Consider the following 9,916-nt stretch of genomic DNA (forward strand, 5'->3'; position numbering starts at 1 on the left):
TGTGGTGTGAAAAAAAAAGGTTCAGTCCTTAACATAAATAATATAAATAACACTCCTCGTGGATATGTCATATTTATTCTGCGCAAACATATACGTCTGATTAAGAAAGTACAAGTCATTTAATTCCATCTTGGGCAGACAAGGTGAGATGGAGCAGTGGTCTTAAGACCTCCCAGGGCCCTGCTCTGCTGGCAGGAGATACAGCCAGCAAGCCCCAGATTTTCCTTTCCTCTTCGAAAACTCCCGTAGCAAGCAGGGAAGAGCCTGTGTCACCACCCAAAACACCTGGATTAGCTATAGCTGGGTCTTCCTCTGCTCCCCAGGAGGGCGCTTTGGTATTTGAAGCTGACATTTTTCACCAAGGGCCTTCCTCTGTTCTTGAAAATTCCCAGTACTTGCCAATGAAGGCTGTACCCCTGGCTGGCCTGGTGCTACCCAGAACAGAGCCCCGCCCCCCACCCCAGCACTCCCTACCTGCTTTTGGATGAACTAGAAAGAGAGGACGGCCAGGGTCCAGAGAGGCAAGGTAAGGAAGCCATTGTTGTAGTTCTGGGCTTGAAGCCAGGGCTCCAAAACACCTTCAGCTCAGCGAAGCACAATTCGTAGCACGTAAGAGACCGCTGTCTCAGCAGTAAGACTTTGCGAGGTAGAGGGGCGATGTGCGGGGCAGCCCAGACCCAGTCTCTGTACTTAAGCCCCCCACCCCAATTTATCAGTCATATCTCATCACATCACACCTTCCTCCAGCAGGGGCTCCCCTGCCCTACCCCTCCAGGGGGTTATAGGTTCTTAAGGCCTCTCAGGAGGAAGGATGGAAGGGGGCGGGGCAGCGGTGGCTGAGATATAAGAGACCCAGACGCTGTTTGCGGGTTCAGCCAGCTCACCATGAGTGCCCACTGCTTCCCTATCCTTCTTGTCCATGCCTGGTGGGCCCTCCTCCAGCCTCGCTCCGCGATAGTGGCCGCCTTTCCTCTGTGGACACGGGGGCAGCCCTCGTCACCGTCCCCTCTCGCTTACATGCTGAGCCTCTACCGAGACCCGCTGCCTCGGGCGGACATCATCCGCAGCCTCCAGGCGCAAGGTAGGCTGCAAGCCTGGCCTCTCCAGCACCCAAGGGCGCACGGCCCGGGAGGCGCGCGGTGACTGCGGCGGGACTGGGCACCAAGGGGTCGTTCAGGATCTGGTCTTAACAAGGTTTCCGCGTGGGCAGGCTTAGGGAACAGTGCTAGTGGCCGTGACGGAGAGGAACCCAGCGTCCAAGGGCCACCGCCTTTCGGGTTCTAGTTAAGGTGGCAGAGAGTAAGGGCGAGGCCCGGATCGCGCCACTGAGAGTCTGGGAGCCTCAGTTTGCCTATCTGTAGTTTAGAAATCGTAGCACCTCCTTCGCAGACTTGTAGAGAGGACTAGGTGACAACACCGCCCCGCCCCCAGAAAGGCTCTGCACGAACCAGATATACAATAAAACAGGTCGTTACTGAGTTTTAGCCCGGCTGCAGCAAATGCCACCAGGAACTAGGGTTTATGGATCCGAAATTAGGGACTGGGTGCCGGAATTACAGAACTCCGGTAGCTCTCGTTGCTGGGCGGTGTCAGGTGTCCTGGGTGACCCCGGGCTCAGAACTTCCTTGAATCAAAGTGTGTGTGTAGTTGACCCAGAGATCTGAGTGTTGCTCACCAGGGAAGATCGACTGGTGGGTGCCCAGGAGAAAGAGTCCAGACTCGGGACTCCTTTCCCGGCCGCAATCCACATCCCGTGGCCTGGACAGCTTGGCCAGCTCGCGCCTCTGTACTGCGGGGCCAGACGGCCCTCCACGGGACCCGGACCCAATCCACATCTGCTAATCCGGTCTGACCCGTCGCCCGCCGGCCCTCGCGACCTGGAGGCGGAGTCCCTAGTCCCAGCCTGCGGTGTCTGGGGTGAGACTGCCGGTGACCCTCTCCTGAAGGGTCATCTGGGGGGGTACTACGGACTAGGACACCCTGGAGGGAGAGGCAATGGGGATTTGGTGGAGAGCTTGGCCCCTCCGGCTAGGGTGGGGCAGAGAAAGTTCTTGAAGGTTTATTTATGTTCGTGATGGGACAATCTGGGATTCAGGAAAACTGTTAGGGTCCATCCAGTTCTGTTCGCAGTCGCCCGAGTTTCACTTTTTGTTTACTTTTGTAAATCCGGGGCTCTGCCTGGAGGGAGTCTGGGAGAGCGGCATTCCAGGTCACGTCTCCCCTCTTGAGTCAGTGTGTAATCTGCCCAGTAGTGGCAGTGTGGGGTCTGTCAGCTGGAATCTTAGTGTCTGTTTGTGCTTCAGTGTTCAGTTCACTCATGTGCAAATGGAGTACCAGTGGGGGTGGGGGGGGTGGGAAGACAGTTCCTGTAAAGCCTTGGCATGGGGGGGGGGGAAGCAGAAAAGCAGAAAATGGCAAGGGCCTTATGATAGCCTCTTACCTCCCTGGCTGGGGACAGGAGCAAGCAAATGGCCTGAGCAACTCTTTCCTTTAGAATTGGAGGTAGCTGGCTGGAGAGATGGCTCAATGGTTATTAAGAGCATTGACTCCTCTTCCAGAGGACCAATTCCCAGCAACCACATGGTGGCTCACAACCATCTGTAATGAGATCTGGTGCCCTCTTCTGGCGTGTGGGCATACATGGAGGCAAAATGTTGTATACATAATAAATAAATAAAATCTGTAAGAATTTGAGATGGCTTAATGTGCTAATTATTCTTGCACACAAGTGGGTTTCGGGGTGGCCGTGAACCCCTTCAGTATCAGTTGTTTAATGAGCTAGAGCTGCATCTGGGCATCTGGAGGACCCTCTATCCCAGGAGACCCTGGGGGCAGCCCGAGAGGAAGCAGTTTCTTCCCGGTCTGCCTGAACACTGGTCATCAGTTATTAGCGACTGTGTCTCCATGCAGCGCCTAGCTACCTGACTACCACATTTCATTCCTGAGTTTTGTATAGCACACAACATCCCTTCTCTCTATAAGAAGGCAGCTGAGGCCCAGAGAAGGAAAACTGACCAATGACAAACTGGAACCAGGACGGGGGGGGGGGGGGGGGGGGGCGGTCACAGGGGACTCAGGCTGCTGCTCTTGACCATGAAGCAGGAGCACTTGCCTCTGAGGGACCATTTGCAGATACTTAGGATAAAACTTTGAGATCCCACACAGGCTGCTAGTATAGGGGGCAGGAGTGACTAGAGGAAGCCACCCAGCTCCCAAGGGCAGAGGCATCCCTAGGCATGGACTAGTCGTTATTGTATCCTGATGTTGCTAATGAGGACGGGAAGTGGAAATTAACTGAGAAGGCAGCTAGAGATGGGCGGGGAGAAGCCGCCAGAGGCAGAAGCTGCAACTCGCCTAAACCCAAAGATGGTCTGGGGATGGTTAAAAAGCTAAGAGCTACCCAGGATCCCTGCCCAGATCCCTGCCGCCTCCAGGGCTACTCAATATGCGCATCTCAAGAGTCTTTGTTTATCTCCAATGAAATAGACTCCAAAACAAACTGGAAACACCAGATAAGTGTAAAAAATTAAGCCTCTTGATTTCCCCATGTCCTTACATCAATTATTTTGTTCTCTTGTTTTTTTGTGACAGGGTTGTTTCATGTAGTTGCCTCTGGCCTCCAATTTGCTATGTCCCCAAAGCTGGCCTTAAATTCCTAATCCTCCTGTTCTTAAGTGTCCCAAGTGCTGGGACTATCAGCATGTGCCACCATACATGGCTGTAATGCAAAGAAGAGGAAACAGGCTTTTTGAGTACTATTTGAGCTACTTGAGTACTGGAATTACAAGCCTGAGTGACCATTTCCACTTAGTAAACCACGCCCAGTTTATGCAGTGCTGGAGATTGAATTCGGGTCTTTGTATTTTGTAGGCAAGAGCTGGACCAACTGAGCTACATCCTCAGCCCTTTGGTTACTTTTCAAAAAGAGTCTTACACAAGTCTTCCAAGGCCTCCATTTTCTTTCATCTCTGAAATGGGACTATGAGAACACACACACACATATTTATACACATATATGCGCTTTTATACATATACATGCACATATATACATACATATACACATGTGTGTACACACACACACACACACACACACACACACACGGTAGCTTAACTTGTAGCCTATTACTTGAGAGACTGGGACAGAAGGATGGCCCAGAGTTCCAGGCAAGTCTAGGATAAATATCAGGTTCCAGTTCTGCCTGAGTTAGTATGAAACTCCATCTCAAAAAGCCAAAATAAATAAAATGGACTCGATTATATTAAAAATCAATAGGGGTGGGCAAGAGAGATGGGTGACAGGCAGCTGAACCAGCTGGTGGCCGACAGAAAGTCCTCTCACCCTGTTTCCTCCCGACTTCTCCCCTAGATATGGAAGTGAGTGGGCAGAACTGGACCTTCGCTTTCGACTTCTCCTTTCTGAGCCAAGAAGAGGACCTGGCATGGGCGGAGCTCCGGTTGCAGTTGCCCCGCCCTATGGACCTCCCCACTGAGGGCCCACTCACCATTCAAATTTTCCACCAGGCCAAGCTGGACCCAGAGCAGGAGCCAGCGGACTGCCTGGAGCGAGTACGGATGGAGGAGTTCACTGTCACTCCGTCTCAGGTCACTTTTTCCTCGGGCAGCACTGTCCTGGAGGTCACCAGGCCACTCTCCAAGTGGCTGAAGAACCCCAGGGCACTGGAGAAGCAGGTGTCCAGTTTGAAAGGAAAGTGCTGGCATCAGTCCCGCACCCTGCCTGTCACTGCCACCAGCGCCAATGTGCTCATGCTGTACTCCAACCGGCCTCAGGAGCAGAGGCAGCTGGGTGGCGCCACTTTGCTCTGGGAAGCCGAAAGCTCCTGGCGGGCCCAGGAGGGACAGCTGTCTGGAGAGAGGGGCCGATGGGGCAGAAGGCACCGCAGACATCACATGCCAGACAGAAGCCAACTGTGTAGGAGGGTCAAGTTCCAGGTGGACTTCAACCTGATTGGCTGGGGTTCCTGGATCATCTACCCCAAACAGTACAACGCCTATCGCTGTGAGGGCGAGTGCCCTAACCCTGTAGGGGAGGAGTTTCACCCTACCAACCACGCCTATATCCAGGTACGTTGCCTGGAATGGAACATGCTAGACAGGGGATATGGCTTTAAGTCTGTGATGAGATAACTGGGTTTGGTCATTCAAGCACTTCCATGTTTGCTCCAGTGAGGATGCAGATTGCCACAGCACTGAGTCCTGCTCTGTGGGGTTACCCTGGGAGCTCTCTGATACACACACACACACACACACACACACACGCACGCCAGCCCCAAACATGGCCCACGATGATCCCTGGTGCTGGGGTTACAGGTGCATACTACTACGCCCAGTTATTACGATATTGGGGCTCAAATCCAGGACCTCCAACATGCTGGACAAGCACTCTACCAACTAAGCTGCATCCCCAGCTTTTCCTTGTTCCTTTAATTAGGTGATGGGAACAGAACACAGAATCTCTGCTCCTCTGACATTCTGGGAAAGGACATTCAAAACTGGACTTTAGGAATGGATGAGCCTTCCTACTCCAGCTCATTACTTGTGTGACATTATAAACTTCTTCTCCAAAGTCTGTCTATTTCAGGACCAACAGACTATTTCACAGACATGGGGGTTCATGAGTTGGTTGTACGTGCAGCATCCTATTATTTATGAAGATAATTTTTCACTTTAGCCAGAAATACTAATTTTGCCTCTTCCTCCTTCCTCCCTTTCAGAGCCTGCTGAAACGCTACCAGCCCCACCGGGTCCCTTCCACATGCTGTGCCCCTGTGAAGACCAAGCCACTGAGCATGCTCTACGTGGACAATGGCAGGGTGCTCCTGGAACACCATAAGGACATGATTGTGGAGGAATGTGGGTGCCTCTGACAGAGCCAGGGCAAGTGCTGAATCCGCTTGCCCTCCACAGTGCTGGTAAACTCCAGGGAGATGCATAGTGCCCATCCAGGGAGCAGAAACAGAAGAAGGGCTCTGCCTGCCAGAGCTGAAGAGGAAGTCCTGCCCCCTGTGCTTATAGGGCTCTTAGACCTGCCAGGCCAGAGGCTACTGTGGGGAGGCAGGAATGGGGAAACCTTGCAGGGGCTGGCTGGGCTCCCTGGAAATGGGGGTTATGAACTGCACGAGTGCTCTTTAAACTCTGAAGCCCTTGAAATGGTGTGCAAAGGCTGGGGTATACATGTATTTATTTTTTCGATGCTACCTGTAGCTTTCCTGTATTCTTAAAAGTGGCCTGTGACCCTCCCTAAAGATCAGTATAATTGTATTAGATTAAAACTAGCCATTTGGCTCTCCCTGATTCAAGCTGGGCTAGGGGAGCCCCACAACTTTCTAGCAGGCTTGCGCTAACGGGCTGGCCTTCCTCAGGGGCTCCATGATCTCTGCTAATGAGTTGCCTAAACAATAAAGCCACTGTCCAGTTCTCCCAGGGCCAGCTGTGCCTTTGACCAGAGAGACGGGCACTCATCCAAGAGGGACTGGCCATGGTGGACTACAGAAGCCAGAGCTGTCAGACATCTGTTTGGCAGATATAACCCAAGTTTATTAAAAGTCAGTGAGAATTCACCCCAGGCTCTCAAGATGTGTTTTGGGGTTCCGAGGTTCCGATCCAGCAGGGGATGAGGCTGTGATCATAGCTTTTGCAGAGAGGCTGTGTGATGTGGGAGAACTTTCACTGCTTGGCCTCCCCTTGTGAAAAAAGTGGCAGAGCCTGATTCGTTTATAGGAAGTACCTCTAAGGGCTAGAGGATGATTAGGATTCAGTGGCAGCTACTTACTTAGTATATGAAGGACCCTGGGTTAAACCCCAGCATGAAAAGCTGGGCCTACTAGTGCACACCTTTAATTAACAGCACTTAGGCAGAGGCAAGAGCTGGTTTTTATGGTGAGTTCTAGGACAGTCAGAGCTAAATAGTGAGACCCTGTCTCGAAACAAACAACTCAGCATTTGAAAGGGAGGGCCATGGATCTTTAACTGGATTGTCCTCTGGACCTTCCCCCACTTTTGAGACTTTAAACTTTAAAAGCATAAGACCTGCTAAGCCCTGTTGAAAACACTTTCTTGGGGGAGGAGGAGGAGCGACTAGCTCCTGATTCTGCATGACAGCATAGAAGGAAACTCAGATGTCTAAAGAAAGTTCTATTACAACCCCCCCCCCCCACCAAAAAAAAAAAAAAAACCAGACATCAAAACCTTTAATTCCAGCACTGGGGAGGCAGAGACAGGCCAGCCTGGTCTACAAAGCAGTTCCAGGACAGCCAGGGCTACACATAGCATTCCTGTGTGTGTGGGTGGAGGCAGGTTCCATCACTAAGGTATCTGCTTGTTCTCTTGGCTGGGAGATTATGCAGGTCTGCAGGAGCTCTTCCTCCTAGGATGCCCATCCCCTTTGCTCCAGCCTTGGCTGAATCAAGGCAGTAAGACTGGTTCAAGCAGGGACTGGGTTGGCTACAACCTAGCCTGGGCTTGACAAAGGTGGCTCAGCAGCAGAGCTGGGTCTAAGAAGCTCTGAGGTGAGCAGTTCTGTCATCAGGGTTCCGTGTTGGGGTTTGAGTCAGGATCTCCCTTTAGCCCTGACCGGCTTCAAACGCAAGGCAATTCTCCTTCCGATTCTCAAATGCTGGGATTGATTACTCATCTCTACCGCCATGATGAGCCAAATTTTACTTTTGAAACAATGCTATGGGGTCCACTTGATCCAAGAGCTTTCCTGAATGCTACCCCAGAAAGCCCTGAGAGATGCAGGGCACCTGGATGGGATCTAGAGGACTAGGCTAACTTAGCTTAGACCAAAGGCTTGATCCTCAGGACTCGAGCCCACTATGAACAGCTGAAGTTCTTGGAGTGAAGTGGCCTCTTGGGGGCTTTAGGAAGCAGGTGTCTGCAGTTCTTTCACAGCCAGACATCAGGGCCGAAGGTCAAGCTATTTGTGACTCCAGCTTGTGGGAGTGTTTATAGTTGGCTGTTCTGTGAACTTGGGATGAAGCTCCCTAGTGACAAGGTATTGCCTATGTCAAGTTGGGGATGTGGGCACAAAGCGATTGATTAATTACGTGTTGATTATGCTCATCATGCTAGCTGGCTGCAGGTATCTGGGTACCAGTGTCTAACAACTGCTCCAGATCTGGTCCATGGGTTGGTAGGATGCCTTGGACATCCCAAAGAACTCTCTCTGAGAACTGTCCTATCTGAATGTAGGGCTTTGATAGATATTTGCTCTTGAGGCAAAGGTCTGGTGTTCTGCAAGTGTAAGCAGTGCCACGGGCATAAGCAATAGCTGACACACACACACACACACACACACACACACAATGCAGGTGGGTCTGGCAGTAGCAGAGACAAGACGATAGAGTTGAGGGATGCACAGCTGTGACCCTCTGTACCATAACTTGAGTTTATCTCCATGTCAAGAACCCTTTTAGCCAGGCAGTGGTGGTGCAAGCTTTTAATCCTAGCACTTGGGAGGCAGAGGCAGGTGGATCTCTGTGACTTTAAGGCCAGCCTGGTCTACACAATGAGTTCCAGGACAGTCTCCAAAGTTGCAGAGAAACCCTGTCTGGAAAAACTAAAAATCCTTTTACAGCAGAAGGACCCCATTCCTCCATCCCCAGTAGAGGCTCTGCAGGTTATCCCAGCTCCAAGTTCCCTTTAGTCCTAGCTTTATACAGTTGTGTCCACTCTAACCCACATCTGCAGAGGGTCTCAGTATAGCCCATGCAGTCTAGAGTGATGGAGTACAGATGTGTACCAATTGAGTTCTCCAAGAACTGGCTGTAGCAGCACTAGGCAGATTCTCCTAATCGTACAATCATTTCTTTACCCTGACAGAACCAGAGGTTGAGAGATCTAAGGCCCAGCACCAAACCTCTACTCTACTACACTGTCTTGACACCTGTCCACAGCCACCAACACGAGAAAGCCAAGCCAGGCTCATGTAGCACAGCCTAGAACAATGGCTCTCACCTGTGGGTCGAATACCAGATATGTGTATCAGATACTCATAATTCATAGCAGCAGTAAAATTACCATTATAAAATAGCAATGAAAACTATTTTATGATTGGGGGGCTCACCACAATATGAGGAACTGTGTTAAAGGGTTACAGCATTAGGAAGGTTGAGAACCACTGGTCTAGACCAAGATACATATGCCAGGGTGGGCTCCTCAGAGCAGGGAGAGGCTGTTATAAGCTCCTGTGTCCACTCATAGGACCAGAATGACAGTGATCCACTAGGGAGACAGAAAGCAGCAGGTCTCTTCGGCCTGGCTTCTCCAGCTGAGACTCGCCAAATGTGAACAACCTGCAACAGCACACCAGACACTGTCCTGGTGTGTGCAGGCCAGGCTGGCCTCCAACTTTCAGCAATCTTTCTGCCTCAGCCTCCTGAGCAGTGGGGTTTCAGGTGCAAACCTTGTGTGGCATCTGACTCCAAATAAACAAGGAATGAAAAGAAAGAAAAACAGCAAGCAAGCAAGCTGGGTGGTGGCCACAGCACACACCTTTAATCTCAGTACTGGAGAGGCAGAGGTAGGCAGATAGATCTCTGTGAATTTGAGGCCAGCCTCATCTACAGAGCAAGTTCCAGAACAGCCAGAGCTGTTACACAGAGAATCCTATCTCGAAAAACAAAACAAAAAAATAAATAAAATCAATATACCAAGAGGCTAAGTGTAGTGATACAAGCCTTTAAACCTAGCACTTGAGAGGCCGAGGCTTGTGACTCTTTGCTTTCAAGGCCAGCCTGGTCTATATGGTAAGTTCTAGGTCATCTTACAACTACAGTGAGACCCCATCTCAAAAACAAACAAAAAACGTAACATACTAAGTTCAGGCTGGCTCTGAAGTGTGCCTGTAGCGTATGTGAAATGCAGGGTTCACTGCCCAGCACCACAAAACACCAAG

At 51.0% G+C, this 9,916-nt stretch overlaps 1 protein-coding gene across 1 annotated transcript; it reads left to right on the top strand.

The window, feature by feature from the left end:
* Positions 1-885: 885 nt before the first annotated feature.
* Positions 886-5,969, top strand: Nodal (nodal growth differentiation factor). Its single transcript, XM_038344057.1, has 3 exons — positions 886-1,081; positions 4,367-5,082; positions 5,733-5,969. The coding sequence occupies exons 1-3, from the start codon at positions 886-888 to the stop codon at positions 5,883-5,885; spliced, it is 1,065 nt and encodes a 354-aa protein (XP_038199985.1). The 3' UTR covers positions 5,886-5,969.
* The last annotated feature ends 3,947 nt before the right edge of the window (positions 5,970-9,916 follow it).

The sequence above is a fragment of the Arvicola amphibius genome, chromosome 9 (assembly GCF_903992535.2).
Source record: "Arvicola amphibius chromosome 9, mArvAmp1.2, whole genome shotgun sequence".
In the NCBI taxonomy this organism is placed as follows: domain Eukaryota; kingdom Metazoa; phylum Chordata; class Mammalia; order Rodentia; family Cricetidae; genus Arvicola; species Arvicola amphibius.

Excerpts from the sequence above, each read along its gene's own strand:
- Nodal (XM_038344057.1), top strand. The coding sequence starts at position 886 with ATGAGTGCCCACTGCTTCCCTATCCTTCTTGTCCATGCCTGGTGGGCC. Across the intron at positions 1,082-4,366 it reads CCGCAGCCTCCAGGCGCAAG|ATATGGAAGTGAGTGGGCAG; the intron begins GTAGGCTGCAAG and ends CTTCTCCCCTAG. Across the intron at positions 5,083-5,732 it reads CCAACCACGCCTATATCCAG|AGCCTGCTGAAACGCTACCA; the intron begins GTACGTTGCCTG and ends CCTCCCTTTCAG.